This window comes from Bombus fervidus, chromosome 1, assembly GCF_041682495.2.
Source record: "Bombus fervidus isolate BK054 chromosome 1, iyBomFerv1, whole genome shotgun sequence".
NCBI lineage: Eukaryota > Metazoa > Arthropoda > Insecta > Hymenoptera > Apidae > Bombus > Bombus fervidus.
In genome coordinates, this window is record NC_091517.1 from 21,737,139 (window position 1) to 21,753,643 (window position 16,505).

The following is a 16,505-nucleotide window of genomic DNA, read 5'->3' on the forward strand; positions in this document are numbered from 1 at the left end:
TAATTCCCTTTTCCTAGAGAGAGAAAGGGGGAGAGAGAGAGAGAGAGAGAAATACTTCACAGAAAGTCGCAAAGTCCAAATAAAATACACCTTTAACTTAACTCGGCTATCTTGACGCTCTCGAAAGAATCGAAGAACTGATCTACTAGACGAGTTTGAACTCTAACTTCTTACCTTTTTACCTCGGGTAACTTCCTCCAGAACTACCAACTAAAATTCCCGAAGGAAGTCAGCTCCCTTACGTATCAAGAAATCCAAGAACGAACAAAGATACAAGATACGATGTTCCTGGACGATCTACAAAAAACAAAGGGGGTTAGGTGGGGTATAGAGAGGACGAAAAAGGCGAAGATGAAGAGGATCGGGGAAAGTGAGAAGAGGAAAAGAAACGAAAAACAGAGCAGAGGATCTGTGGAAGTGGTTCGAGCCGACGAACGTGCTTCGATCGAAAACTGTCAAGACGTTGGTGAGGATGAAAGAAAGTACGGAATCTCCGGGATAAATGCTCACTGTGGATGCGACTGGATGTCGTTTCTAGGTCGTCGTGCCCGAAAGCCAGTGAAATTGAAGCGTCTCGGCTCCACCAACCAGCCCTTTGCCTGATGCGCGAGCGCTTTGCCTTCCGATGAAAAATTGTTCCTCGAGTCTTTAGCGGAAAAAAGGAAGTTTCGAAGCGGCAGGGGAAGTCGCATTAACTTGCAATCATGCAAACCGCGTTAACTTCGAAATGTTCGGTCCGCGCGACGCTACGTTTGAAAATTTTTACCGGAATTCGCGTGCGAGAACGGGAACAGAATGGAATGCTGCCAGGACCCATTTTCGTGCGAACGCTACAAAGGATTTCTGCGCGGCTGCCGGCAAATTTTCAACGGAATGTTCGGCTAGAATTTCGCGAATTGTACGCCGATAAAGAGATTTCAATGGATTCAGTTAATGTAATTGGATGATATATTATGTTGCCGAGTGAGTAGAATGACGTTTGAATTAATCGAGATTACGAGGGAATTTATCGTCGGCTGAATTTTCACGATTGTTTGCTGGTCGATTCGATGGAATTTTTAATTGGTACTTTGGATAATTTCGCGTGAGATATAAATTAGAGAAATAATATGTTATTGTGGATAGCGCGAAATGAAAATGATAGGTAATAACGAGTGGGACGAATCTCGTAAATATGTGTTTGATTTCGTTTTAATCGTAACGTAAAGAATCGTAATATAAAAATTGGTTTGCACGTGTTTCGATAATTTTCTGAGTAACCAGGTATTTGCTAATACGAGGGTTGTATAAACGGGAACTAGATTTTATACAGCAACGAAGATTTTAATTAACGGTGATTATTATTAAGATAGTAGTAGTACTAATTCTATAATTAAGATGATAGTAATATTAATTCTGTAATTACGATGTTAAGAAGCTCAAAGCTATAAAAGGGAAGTAAAGATGTGCAATATACGTATATAATACTATATGTATGTACATATATACGATCATAGTCTTGGGGGTAAAGTTCAGCGAGTATAAAACCCATTCTATTATAATAAGATATCTAGGTATAGTCCTTTGAATCTTAAATAAATCTAGAGATTTATTAAAAATTTGCGTAGAAGAGGATATATTAAGAAGTTATATTTCATTTCATACATGTTTAACAAACATAAGTTGTACTAGACTGTATAACTTCATAATACTTTATAGAAAAAGTACGTGAATGAAGACATAATTGAAACATAACGTCAAGAATGATTTTAATGGATCATAATTGCAAGTAGAAAGTGTTTTTAAGCTTTATGATCTCTAAATCTTCCGCTATGTTTCGTAGCACCGTTGGATTATTTCAAGAGTGAAATATTGCTTACACAAACAGTGGTTCGATCATTTAAGGTTTAATGTTCCATCTACGATTCAATTTCCAGATGGTACGCACAAACCGGTTCCGAGCCAATGCTGGTACTCTCTGGACCAAGGACCAGATTGCTCGGGTCTGTTCTGGCCCTCGAAGCTGTGACGTTAGAAGATAGCGGTATTTATCGTTGTTCTGCGTCCAATCCTGGTGGCGAAGCTAGCGCAGAAATTCGGTAACGAATAAATGATAGATTTCATATAAATAGTAATAAATTAAGAAAGAAATTCAATAATTAATAAATTATATCCTAATCATTAACATCTATACGAAAGTGAAAAAAATAGATATATTGTTTTCGGAAAAGCTTATTTTGAAATTAGCGCGTTTCCTACAATACAAAAGTTTAAGGATTTGAAATTAGGTCAAGAAATTTCTAGAAAACGTTTAATTATAGAAAGATATCTATTGCGTTAAATTTTTAACACTTCTATCTCCTTTTATACAGAGAAAGCGAGAAACTTGTTTAATCGACCTTGTTAAAGCTTTGCTTCTGGTAATTATGCCCATAGACCGTGGACTCCCTGCAAATACTCTATCTACATACTTAACTTTACAAATAATATCTTGATAATTTATTACAAAGAAATTATTAACGCCTTTATTTCGTCCGGTACTTTATTACAAAGAAAGTAAGTTAAGGAAAGCATAATGCGTTGGTATTTCGATAAGATTACTAAAACGTTTGCGATTTAAGATTCATGACTAATTAAATGATAAAATAAAAGGTGTCTTTGATTAAGGTCTTAATGAAACCTGCACTTGGAAGAAATAAACCAATGTTGCAAAGCAAATAATCGTTCTTCAGGCTCATCGTGACAGCCCCGCTACACATCGAAGTGACGCCGCCGTTGTTAAGCGTCCATTTAGGAGGTAATGCCGAATTTAGATGCGAGGTCAGCACGCATCCACAAGCTGGACCACACTTTGTTACGTGGTACAAGGATGGTCGCCAGCTGCCAGGCTCCGGCAGACAATCAGAATTATTGAGGCTGAACGGTATCAGCAGAGAAGATCGTGGAATGTATCAGTGTATCGTCAGACGAGCGGAGGGTGACACTGCACAGGCCTCTGCGGAACTACAATTGGGTGGTACGTAAGAAATGTTCATTTATCTCTTAGACCTATCCATAGTGGAAACCGGGGCAATATTGCAAGTTCGAGGCTCATAGCAGGATTAAATTCACCATTTTGGGAAAATCTCGTTTTTTCAAAATCTCTTCGGAGATGATCTTCTTCCAGTTACCTGTGTAAATTTCGCGTCGTTTTTAAAATTTAACGAATAACACTTGGAAAAAAGTATTCGATCGAATAGCTACTTTAAGTTACGTAATTTTCGTATGCAGAAACACGTAAATGCGCAACAGCATATATTCGTACGTACGGTATTCCATTCGATTCGACTCGCTCGATCTCAATTACCAAATTCCACATACTCGGCTTCATTTCGACTTGGACTACACAAAGGAAAATTACATGGAAAGTTGCGGTGCAGTTTCGATCGGAATTGCAAATGAGGGGGCTTTCAATAGGTCTATGCATACGTATAAATTCACTTTTCGCGGAACTATCAACCTTGGTCGGGCACAAAGCAAATTAGGTCATTCTCGAAGATTCATTTTCTGCGTCTCGAAACTTTATCGCTTTTCCGTGAAAATTCACGCGGTCTAATTAGCATGGAAATGCATCACGCTTGCCATTCTACCAGGAAGGAAATTTAATAAATTGATACGACGTGACGTCTAGAATCCGTGACCTCGTTCCATTGCAAATGTATGTAAAATAAACAACGGCTTTTATTTTCGCCTACAAAAAACTATACAATTAGAATATTAATTTTGAATTAATTTATTTATTAACTAAGCAATTTGTATGGAATTAATAAATTTTACTGTTTAACCTCTGATTTTGATTATCAATATATTTGATTGCTCTAGAATTTGATTTTAATAATTGCGTTCCACTTCGACTGGTATAAAATTAATTAAAAATACTAATCGATTCAAGTGCCGCTATATTGAACAACGAACAGTTTACAAATTTTGGTTCTTTGATAATTACAAGTGACACCTCGATTGAAACAACTAAGCGTTCTAAAAAAAATTAGTTAAGAATTAACCGATTTCTTATTAAAAATTCATTCATCAAATCTAATTTAGTAATTTAGCAGCGTGTGCTCGAATTTTACGTTCAATGGATATTGTTTCAACAATCTTGGACTTTTTCGAATTTCCAATTGATTCACTCCACCCTCGACGTCGTTACAACTAATTTGCGTAAATTTTCGGAGATATTCACGTCCAATACGTATCGATATAAAAACAGAAAAATCAAAGTTCAACGAATGATGATACGAAAACGATTTAATACGCAATTACGTGTTGCGTAACATGCCTCGTTAATACTACACCATTAAAGACACATCGAGTATAATACCAAATTGGCAGACCCAAACTAAGCTTGTAATCACGATTCCCCTCGCCGCTTACAAGCTTCCATCATTGCAAGTGTTCTGTTCATCGATCGTCGGAAATCGAGCCCTATTGCCCCCGAAATACTTTCACCCGATCGATGCCTGTGAAAATTGATCTCTCACCCCTTTTCGAGAACGCGACACGGTTACGTGTCAGAAGCGATGCAAGCGTAGCGCTCTCCAAAGTAGGTTCGCGTGATCGGTAGTGAACGTTACCGATCGTATTACCAGGAACTCGATTATCATGAAAAGAGCATGTCAACCACGTGGACCGTTACGTCGAGAGAACAGAGATCTCTGCTTTGAAGTGGAGGAGGCTTCTTTTACGCCGCTTTACCTCTTCCCATCCCTTTCGTTACCTCCTCCGTACTCGCCACTATTACCACTGTCAACCCCCTTTCCCCTCTACTCTTTGGTAACCACCACGAAACGTCTCTCACTTTCTCTCTCTCTCTCTCTCTCTCTCTCTCTTCTTCCTCTGCCTCTCTCCCTCCTTCTTTCTCTGGACCGTTTGCCCTATATCTGGACCGCCCACCTATGGATGAGGAGTAGCGCATGAAAGAGGAACATGCCGTTGGCGAGGGACGCGGAGGAAACCAGCCAGAGGAGAGCCTTTGAAACAACAATGAAGTTAGCGTCTCTCGCTCGTCAGCGTCGGTAATGCACGGAATTTACGTCAAAGGGAATTCGAGCAAGCCATACACCCGTGGTAAGGACCTACCGTGGTCTGGACACAGAGCAGCAGAGAGAGACCAAAATATATATATATATCCAAGGAGGAGTTTGGTGAGACAGGAACAGAGAGAAAGGAGGATTACCGGTTCGTTACAATTTCACGAGTAGGAAAAATGTAGGAATAAAAGGGAGAGAGATGACTTGCCTGTAATGCCACGAGCCAAGAGGCTAGCGGAAAAAAGTCGTTTCGTTGACGAGCTGCAACCAAATGGAGACCAATCGCGTTCCGATCGAACGCCTGGTAACCTACGAGCCGCTTTTCTCGACTTCGATAGCACTCTCGTGGTGCTCCTAATTTCTTCCCGCCTTCGTGATGATGTAAAGAAAGAAAAAGAAGGTCGAGTTTGCGTATATAAAAAGTACGATCGCAAGAGCACTAAACTATTACTTTCCCTGTGAAAATTATGAACTATAGTGCATTATGAAATTTCGCCTTTCTCGTGGATGCGGCTACGCCAGGCTGCCTCGTATTTTGTCAAGCCGCGTGAATGAAGATTCACGGCCTCGTGAATACACTTCGACGAAACTGTAATGTCGAGAACTGGAACATTTTTTTCCTCGCTGAAATTTGTTCGTCTTTCTCAAAATTCTTTCATACTGTGAGATACAGGAAAAAGAGATTTCTATGGATGTGATGTTGAAAACGTTTAATTAATGCAATAAACGTTGTTACGAATTAGTACGAAGCAAAGCTGTAACTTATTTAAGCTTGTGTATAATGTATAATTAGAGTGCGCATATTTATACATTGAGATAGAAAAATACATGGAGTGTACACGATGTGTAAAAGCACACAAAGTATTCAACATAAAATGGCCGTTATGATGTACATTAAATATATGAGTTTAGAATCCACTTCTTTATTTATGTTCGTAAAAATAACAGTTTCCTAAAATATTCACAGTTACATTGATTAATTCTATGGACATTTTTAAATGACCCATAGTTCCAACTAGCAAAAGCTTTCGATGCTCGCGCATTGTTCCTTCGTATTTTTTTTTCCAATTTCACGTCATTTACTTTTGTACATATCTGTTTCATATACACATATTTTATTCACTTTTATTTTACATCTATTTTAGTTATCGTTCAGCGATTAGCAGTTAATCTCAGAACGCTACATTTATAGCATCTTCTTCCTCGTTTTGCATCCCGATCTTTTTTGTGTATACTAAAGTATTGTAGCGGTATGCTCTATACAGCTGTATATTATGAATTATTATAAACTTATACTACTATGAACCATTTTCAGGACTATTTACGCCTAAAACTTACTTACCGCTCGTAATAAGCAGACCATTCGACGCTCGAAAGCTCTACATTTTCCAACTACCACGTAACGTTTCGACACTCGCCTCGCGACTTCCCTGCTTCCTTCACGATTCTCCCAAGGCAGACAGACTGAATAAACGTCAGGTAGAAATTCTGTTTTATTGAAACCAACGGACGAAGTGTCGCGGTTTCGCGACTACGTATTGACGATCGCTCGAAGGCATCGAGACGAGATTCATCAATTTCCACACGGATCCGCGAGCGTCGTCTTTACTTCCTGCTTGTATTCATCGTAGACAAAAGTGTTTTAGTCATCCGTTCCTCCTTCTCTCTCTCCCTCTCTCTTTCTCTCTATCTTCTTATCTATATATGTATCTATCCACCCGCTTGTCTCTTCGTTTCTAGACGACGGAACTGTCTTTTGTAACGGGACGCTCGAGCATTTTTAATGACGAAGAAATCGACACTTTTAATTATGGAAAGTCTCTCATCCTGCGAGCTCCGTCCCTCGGCGTCGACCGAGAGAGACTCGACTTCGATCTTGGACTTTCCCAGTTCTTCTTTGCCTTTCCACTACCTCTACTTTCTATCCTCTACCCTTCTTTCTTTCTCTCTTCGTTTCATCCTTCCTAGGCCCCTTTCCACCGGTCGTCGTGTCGTCGAGATAGAAACATCGAGAGAGAAAAATATTCTGACGCGCTTCCGTCGCAGCGAGCCCATTGTCTTTCGTTTTCTATCGCGATGCACGGGAGACAGTCAGTCAGTCAGCCAGGCAGGCAGGCAGGCAGGCAGGCAGGCGTGGTAGCTTTTAGAATCAAGAATCCGTCGTGGTCTTTCACGCTCTTGCCTCTTGTTCTTTCTTCTTCCCCGAGCAAACGGGCATTTCTACTTCTCCCGTTATCTGCTATCCAATTCAACCCTTACCTGCTGCTCCCTAACCTTCCCGCGTATCGTTTTTAACGAGATGGATCCGATCGCGTCGCGGTCATTTACGAATCGAATGGCTATTCTCTGGTCGAGCTGACTCGATCTTTCTTCTTCTGCTTTCCGTTTCGCCTTTCTCCATCCTCTCTTTTTGAATCGACCGATGGAAACGGAGAGACTTCACCGCGATCGAAAGTCCAATCTGTGTCGAGTAGCAACGTCAAAAAAAAAAGAATTCCTCTTACTTTGTGCTCGGTATTTCTTTCGATACTTCTCTGGACGTTTCATAACCGCGTGTGCTTCAAATGCTTCTTTGAAGTCGTATAAAAACGCGAGCAAAGTGCGAGGGTAGTTGGGAAGGGGAAGAACGTTGAAAACGAAGGATACCGAGAAATATATATGGCCTGGTCTTGTTTTCTCTGTTCGCAGACGCACCACCGATGCTGCTCTATTCGTTTATCGAACAAACGTTGCAACCGGGCCCGGCTGTATCCTTAAAGTGCTCCGCTGCTGGGAATCCAACACCGCAGGTCTCCTGGGCCTTGGACGGCTTTCCTTTGCCAACCAACGGAAGGTAGGCTTCATTTAATTGTACGTAACCAAGTACCGGTGTATTCAACGTGATACAAGGTATAAGTGTTCGTTAATTGTTGCATATATCGATTAGACGCTGCAAGGCAAATTATAGGTTACTTAATTCGATCCGGATATGGAATTGTACGAGAGGTTGTGTAAAGACTGAAATATAGATTTTGCTCGTATGGTTTTTAATTTAACTTATCTAACTTTAACAATCGTATAATCGCTTTTTGATCAAGAAGTAAATAAAAATTGATAGATGTATCAAATATTAAATTTAATTTTGTTATATCGATAATAGTAACGAATCGACAAATTATAGGTTGCAGGTTATAGACAAGAATTATATAAATACATTTTGTCAAATTAATGGATAGAAAAGAAGCAAGAAACGAATATTCTTACTCCAAGTATTCAGGGTTACTACATTAAGTATCGAACTTAATTTGATTTATTACCTATTATAAGTAATCATGGTCGTCTTGCGTGATAATTTATCAACTAATAATATTTCATCTTGTTAAATCTTTCCTATTTCTTACAACTATCGACCGTTTAATCTTAAAACATTCCAACTAGCTGATTAATATGTTAACACGTTCGTGTTAAATTATGCAATACTCCGACGAGATATTTTGTCCAATTAAATTTCTTTCATTTCTATAACTGTCTGCTTAATATTGATCGTTTAATTTTAAACTATTTCCGCTAGTCGGTTAATTTGTCACGTGCCCGTGCTAAATCTCAATTCAACGATACTCAACGTGACAACCATTACTTCCGCATACGACTGATAAAATACGCTACTGCTTCTTTGATCGTCGCATAAAGCATACGATCGTAACTCTCGAACAATTGTTTTAACGCGTGCTTGATGCCTCGTAATTAAAATGCAATCTCCTGGCGGCGATAGTCAAGAGGTCGCATCTGCAGCCAGGCCAATTTCAATTTCAAGTGCAATATCCCAGCAAGAAGCCGGGGAATATTTATTGCGACGACACGGGCCGTCATTCGTCGAGGATAGAGAAGGCAAAGGTACGAGAGGACGGACACGAGAGGATATGACGCGAGACCCTCGTAAGGTTTAACGACAGATCGACATAAAAGACGCTCTGTGATTCTTCTCCTGTGCCACTTCGTTGTTGTACCGCCTCGTTCTCGGCCATTTCCTTCCTCTTTCTGTGAAAAACCATCCTACACGATCCTCCAGCTTCGGGCGAAACGCGTGCAATTCGCTTCTCGTCGCACGAACTGTTGCCCGCGATTCTCGGTACACGCGAAATTAGCAATTTCATTGAAATCGGGCCGCTTTGGTCGAGAACGCGCATTGCGACGTGGTAATTGAAAAGTGGTCTCTCTGCACTGTATTGGAAGTAGGAAGTTACTGTGTTCCCTCCCCCCGTCAAAGTTAATCGTTAATTGAAAAAAAAACTTTGTTCATTAACTTGGAGGATTTTGCTGAAATTGCGTAGAGAGCTTTGCTCGTGAAATATAGCTTCAATTTGGAACGTTCTCGATGGAAATATTCGTTCGTCCTTTCGGAATTCTGCTAAATGATAATATAAGCTGGAAAAAAAGATTAACGAATGGCGTATGGTGGTACGAGTTTATAGGGATTTCTGAGATTTGTTTATTGCATCGGTGATTATTTTGTCAATTAGAATTTTTACGGAGAAGCTCTGTTTTTTACATACTGGTTTTACATGCTGTAGAGATTCGGTAGAACGCATGATCGTCCAAGAGTTAGGACAGATATGACTGAATGTATCCTATAAATATGTATCTGAGTGGTTCGTTGAAGTTAGTGAAAGGAAACAGAGAAACAATATTGAGATATACATGGCGTTATCGAAAAAAGCGAGACTGTATCAGTTATTCGACATCAATGCCAGATATCTACTGATTTTGAGGGCCATTTCTCTAGAGTTTTGCGCATTTCTCTGCCAACTTTCGTCTATCTGTAAATATTATGTCAGAAATAATTTATAAATTATATTAGAAATATTATATTAGAAATAATCTAGAAATAATTTACGGTTCATTAAAGGAGAATTTGTTATCCATGTCCGAAGGTTCGTTATCGGTCAATACGTGACAGTTCACGGCGATGTTATATCGCACGTCAATATCAGTCATGTGATGGTGGAGGATGGAGGAGAATATTCTTGCACAGCTGAAAATCGAGCAGGGAAAGTCACTCACGCTGCACGCCTCAACGTTTACGGTAAATTTCATGCTAAATCCGGTGACCGAACTTCGTGAATAATGTTTAGCAAATTGATGTCCTGTTAGAGTTTGTCCAATTTATGGTTTACGTTTGAGCTTTGGTTTCTGACTCTATGACGCCTTTCGCAGCTGAAAATTATTTAAATAAAATGGAAATAAGTTACACAAATAAATAGAGCCACATAAAATGGTTAAAATACGTCACTGCGTTATCAGCTATGAACGAATAAGTAACATTACCGCGTATGATGTTAGGCCGTTTGCTCATGCGTTCAGTTGAATATTTCATCTATTCGAGGTAACAAAATTTTGTCATTCTTTGCTGTTCATACATTCTGTGCCAAATTTGTATTTGATTTTATGTTCTCATGCAAAATTTTGTTGTCGACAAGAGAATTTTATTGCAACAGTGTAAAAGTAGTACTACCATGTTCATAGTCAGACCAATTCCACTTCTTACTGCAATGATAACACACATCTTTCGAAGTTATCTAGCTACGAAATTTCGTATATTCCTGCAGTAAGAAAATCTTTCATTCTTACTTGTAGAAGAAGCTTCGGGTAAAATTTTCAAAAAGGTTGCAAAATTAAAACATTCATAATTTATAATTTATAAGCTCCGATTCTAAGATTTCAGAATTGCATAAATAAATATTTCTAATTTATTGGATTTGATTGTAATTATTTTAAGTCAGCAAAACTACCGATAAATTAACAATTACTTTTCTTTCATAATCCATAAACCTTAATATATTAATCGTTGGATTTTCCCTTCAGGTCTTCCATACATTCGACTAATTCCAAAGGTAACTGCCGTCGCCGGCGAAACTCTTCGCCTGAAGTGTCCAGTGGCTGGCTATCCGATCGAGGAAATCAAGTGGGAGCGGGCAAATCGCGAATTACCGGACGATCTCCGGCAGAAAGTGCTTAAGGACGGCACTTTGGTCATCACGAGCGTACAGAAGAAGGGCGACGCAGGGGTGTACACGTGTTCAGCAAGGAACAAACAAGGACACAACGCGAGAAGATCGGGAGACGTCGCAGTGATCGGTAAGGCATTTTGTTCGTGCCACTATTGTACGATTGTTACAGGTGTTTCGATGCCGAGAAAACGATACCAATAGTCTTAACTATTGTCTCGTGGCAAAGACGAAGACCCAAATCGAATGTTTCCAAAAAACGATTACTACCATCAACAGTAAAGTGGAAGAACCGGCCAAAAGAAAAAGAAAAAATGAGAAAAAGAAGAAGATAATTTCTAGGATTCCACGATGAGCAGCGAAGGATTTCCAGATGCGACGTGTTTATCTTCGTCTATGCTTCTCGAGTTCACGAGGTGTCGTTGTTGTTATTATTCCAGTTCCTCCCAAAATTAGCCCATTCACGGCAGATCGTGATCTTCATCTCGGCGAAAGAACTACGTTGACTTGCTCGGTGACAAGAGGCGATCTGCCGCTCTCGATCTCCTGGCTCAAGGACGGACGATCCATGGGACCGTCGGAGCGAGTCAGTGTCACCAATATGGACCAGTACAATAGCATACTGATGATTGAAAGTTTATCTCCAGATCACAACGGCAACTACTCGTGCGTGGCCCGTAATCTGGCCGCAGAGGTATCACACACGCAGCGGCTTGTGGTTCATGGTAATCCTCCTCTAGGCCCCCTTCATTTTTGCCCGACGACCGCCTGACCGCCCGAAATTCGTACGAGTGCCGATCGCGTGAGTGCGTACACGGTTGCCCACACTCGCGAATGAACCGCGTGAGGATCTCGAAGCGCTGTTCTCTTTCTCTTGCGCCTCCGTGGAAGTCATAGCGAGTACAAAACATTTTCCACGCGTCTCTATTCGCACACGTTTCTTCGTTCTCGCTTCATCTGAAAATTTCGATGTGTGTTAGTGCTGTCTCACCGCTGTAAATAGCTTTCAACGTGAACCGATACAATGAAGATGCGTGATCACACAGCTCGTTAAATTCTTACGCGTTCATTCGAGAAGGAGTCTTTTTTTATCTGATATAAAGCCATCGGACGTCATTCAGGAACGTAGAGACCTGATGACGGATACTTAATGACGGCTCACGCTTAGCGTGGCTCATCCTCCTGCACGAGACCTGCCATTATCACATCCTATGTTTTCTCCTCCATCCGTGTCTCGACTCTTCGAAGAGATTTTACATTTGAATAAAAATTAACAACATAAGTGCATCGCTTATATGTACGAATGTAAATTTGTATAAAGTATTTTCTAAAAAAAAAATCTGTTATCTGTATGAAACTAAATTTTCGAAGAGTCGGCGAATGCTAGCTCTTGCGTTGGGAACGACCGTATGCAGCGTGAGTGTGCGATGCCAAGTTATAAGTGTACAAGGTGTTGTAGGGCGGCAGGGGCAGGTCCGCGGCGGGGCCACCCTCTCTCTCCTCTACATTGCTACGTTACTATACTGCCTCTATTGTACATATTCTACATATATATATACATATTATATTCTATATATATATCTATACATATACATGGACGTACTACTGTCTATATATATAATATATATGAACATACCGCTACTATATTGAAGAAATCATCTATATATATATTTATACATATATATATAAAGAACACATGTACCTGGTACAAAAAAAAGGTTCTTGCGTTTTTTTTGGTGCCATCTTTTTCTCGCTCTCACGTATGGTTCTCTCTTCTCTCTTGACCTTTTCCAGTACCCCCTATTATTGAGCCATTTACGTTTCAAGAGGGACTATCCGAGGGGATGCGGACGCGGACGGTGTGCGGGGTCGCGGCGGGTGACCCACCCTTAACTATATCCTGGCTAAAAGACGGCCAAAGTCCTTTCCCTTTGCCGCCGAATCTCGCCTCCGTCGCAAACATCTCCCAACTGGATCCTTATTCGAGTCTCCTCAGTATAACGAACCTCGCGGCCGAGCACTCCGGCGACTATACCTGCGTCGCCGCGAACCCCGCCGCCGAGGTCAGGTACACGGCCAAGCTACAGGTAAAAGGTAACTAGATGATCGGCGACCTTTTCCATCATCATCCCGAAACTTCCAATTTTGATCTTGTACCAGCATTTCCCATCGATCTCGACGGAAATATCTGTAATATCTTTTATCCTTTTACATATACACGCTATGAAATTATCTTCTTATTCTTCTTTCGAAGAATTTTTCATTCGCTCAATTTTGTTTCTTTCTCTCTTTAAATCCCAGGTAATTGTGGTTTGTTCCTAGTAAGCTAATACGTTCTTTTCGTTGTTTTTGTTTCCTATTTTCCTTAGGTTAATGTAATATTTTTAGTATATGGTCTCAAATAAAATTCGTACTTGTTATTTTGCTTTTTGTTGCTAAGATTTTTAGACAATTGAATTTACTGTAAGAGTTTTGTACGTATCTATTTAGAGTTCGTGTTTGTCGTTTGGTTTTTGGTAGACATTTGACAAAGTGAATCCGCACATTTAGTAGATGTACCTGAATATTTTTTACCAATCAGAGATTACATATCTATTTTGATCGATATAAAGAGAATTTTTAATATCTGCTAAACAGATAAATAGAGTAACTCGATGAAAAATATATATATATATATTCTGTGAGAGAAATAACGTCGAGGTCGAGACCAACTTTTGTCCCGATCCCAACTGTACATCCGGAGAGATTCACCAGATCCACCTGTATCCAAATCGCCATAATCTAACGTCCATATTTAACGTCCATAACGATCGAATCACTTCATAACGCTTTACTAATTCGATCCCTGCATAACCATCGTTAATCGTCGTAGTGTTCTCGCACGGATTAAAGACGAACCATTAAAACCAATAATTCTGTTACATATAGCAACATACGTTACTGTGGCCTGTTCGATTTACCAAGAATACAAAGTCTATTCGTAGCGAGATCACGCACGTTTCATCATTGAACCCTCTTGAATCATCGAGTCCGTCCTATTCTCCTAGAAATCCAAAGAAATCTCCTTGTTCCCTCAGACACAGTGTGTATTACATTTACGTTGCTTTGGCTCTCTGGGAATGCGTCGGTATCTCGTGGACCCCCGAGGTTTGCTTGACTTGACCGAATAATAAAGGTAACAGTTTGCACCTTTCCTTATTTTTACTCGTTTCTTTAAAACGGAGCAACCAACCAACCAAGCAAAACTATAAAAAAAAAAAAACATGATAATGGCGATGTGTACGAACAAAAATAAAACTCTCTTCTGGCCTGCGTGCGTGCGTGTATGTGAGCATCATACACACTTTATTTGCATGTTCTCTTTTTACTATTGACATAGCTGTCGTTTTTTCTGTCTGCATATACATATATTTATATATACATATACCTTACGTGTTTGTGTACATATATTATTATTATTACTTCTATATATATATATATATATTTTAAGTGTTTTCTGATTAACCGAGTACGAGCACGTGCCACTCTGCTCACGATCAAAAATCTTCACAGAACCTATGCGCTGTGGCTCTCCTTTGGGCTCGTTGGAAGGCAACCTTTTTTCATTACACTTCTGCATGCTTTTCTCACTGTCTTTTCTATCTCTCTGTCACGCTCTTTTTTATCTTTCCTTCGCGGTCGTGAAATACACGGGGCACGAGTCGAAACGAACTCGAACTAGTTTCGTCTGACCGTACGCGAAACGAGAATGGATAATAAGGCAAATATATAGATACTCGCACACAAAGTGTTGCCCTATGTGAACGTATCCGCACAAATGAAACGTCAATATAGATGCATTGTATGCCGCAATGTCGAAAGTAAAGGAACACGCGCCCCATGTGTTTCCAACGCGAATTTTCCGGTAATGTAGGCTAGTAGTACGTATTTATTATTAATTAAATTCGTATTCGTCGAACTAGTCGTTAGAAGCGGGTACTTGATATATCTATATATACATATATATATTATTATTCGCCTATCCACGATATATATCTTTCGGTTTTCCGCCGACATGCTCTCATCCAAGAACCTCACATTTCCTGCCCAATTGCGCCTTTTCTTCTTCCGAGAGTTCTACTTGTTTCACGCCACAATTGAACGAGTATCTTATATATTTAATAACACGTTATACACACAATCTTTACATACATTTGGTCTACATACACATATATATATATTTATATATATATTATATTGTCGCACGCGTTAATGCGTGGCCGGTATTTGCCGTCTTGTAAAACGTTGGAACTCCCACTCACAGTATCTCGCTTGTGCAGCGTTTTTCACCACCGTAAAAAGTAGAACCCGCCAAACAGAACACCCAAAAATACAGTAAACCTCAAACTCTCGACACTGGTCGATGCGCGGCGTACCGTCACGGATCATTTATACCGTTTTGGAAACTCACTCATATCCGGTGTTTGTCGCAATTTAGACGATGCACACATTTAGTGGCGATTTCGTTTGAGCCGTAGCTAGATATACAGAGATCTCAGATAGATGCTTCATACTGCACTGTGTACCTCATTCTCTTTTTTTTTCTCTCTTTCTCTCTCTCTCTCTCTCTAATTTTTTCTTCTTTTTTTTTTCTTTTCGTCTGTCTCCTTTTTGGGCTACGTATGTACGTTGATGGTGTATCGATCGAACCGCTTTACATTGATGATCCTTTAGTAGAAGCAGAGAAACAAGTCCAGTCGTTTATTTGTTCCAAGCGATCCAAGAGAATCGGTCGAAGGCTTGTACGTCGCGGACGTCTCGCATCGACAGTTAAAAACCCCACTTCCATACTAAACCTCACCTACGAACCTTCATTCACTTTATATCTTAATGTCTCTGCCACTTTTTCATTATGTAAATTTACCATTTTTTCCACCATTATTACGGAAATTCGAGATTTTGTCAAAATTTGTTTAGTCGCGTGTCGAATCTTTCCGCGGCTTGTTTTTCCGATACTGAACGATCGACTTCTCAGATAAATCATTTTCGAATAGAAACGAAGTCGAAAAGAAAAGTAAAGAGTAGAACGAAAGAAAGGAACGATCGTTTCTCGTCGACGACAGGCGCCGTCGTTCTGCGCTCTCTTCGTACTTTCACTTTTGTACAGTGTATCTTTCTCGTTTTGTACATATGTATCTCGATACTGCGTTTACGACGATATAGCGCCATACCGTCGACGAGCTCGTCCTTTGACCGCGCTTTTCACGACTCTCTCACGACGTACCTGTCTCTAAATCGCTAACGACCAGTAAAAATAACGTACACGAGAGTATTACGACGATTTGTCTAAAGCTGTCCGCTCTGGTTTTCAGTACCTCCGCGATGGATCGTGGAACCAGCGGACGTGAGCGTCGAAAGAAACAAGCACGTCGCTTTGCACTGTCAAGCGCAGGGCGTGCCTACACCTACTATCGTTTGGAAAAAGGCCACGGGT

General features: G+C 40.2%; 1 protein-coding gene across 14 annotated transcripts in view; it reads left to right on the plus strand.

The window, feature by feature from the left end:
- Positions 1-16,505, plus strand: part of Dscam2 (Down syndrome cell adhesion molecule 2) — a 120,482-nt gene that overhangs the window by 95,574 nt on the left and 8,403 nt on the right. For 10 of the 14 annotated variants that reach the window (XM_072009917.1, XM_072009936.1, XM_072009954.1 and 7 more), the window contains exons 6-12: positions 1,917-2,078; positions 2,712-2,995; positions 7,737-7,881; positions 9,959-10,110; positions 10,890-11,162; positions 12,827-13,126; positions 16,384-16,503. In XM_072009917.1, the coding sequence (XP_071866018.1) occupies positions 1,917-2,078; positions 2,712-2,995; positions 7,737-7,881; positions 9,959-10,110; positions 10,890-11,162; positions 12,827-13,126; positions 16,384-16,503 (1,436 nt within the window). Of the gene's footprint in view, positions 1-1,916; positions 2,079-2,711; positions 2,996-7,736; positions 7,882-9,958; positions 10,111-10,889; positions 11,163-11,472; positions 11,758-12,826; positions 15,835-16,383; positions 16,504-16,505 lie in introns of those variants that run through there. The other 4 variants (XM_072009926.1, XM_072009987.1, XM_072009997.1 and 1 more) reach the window with 2 other exon arrangements.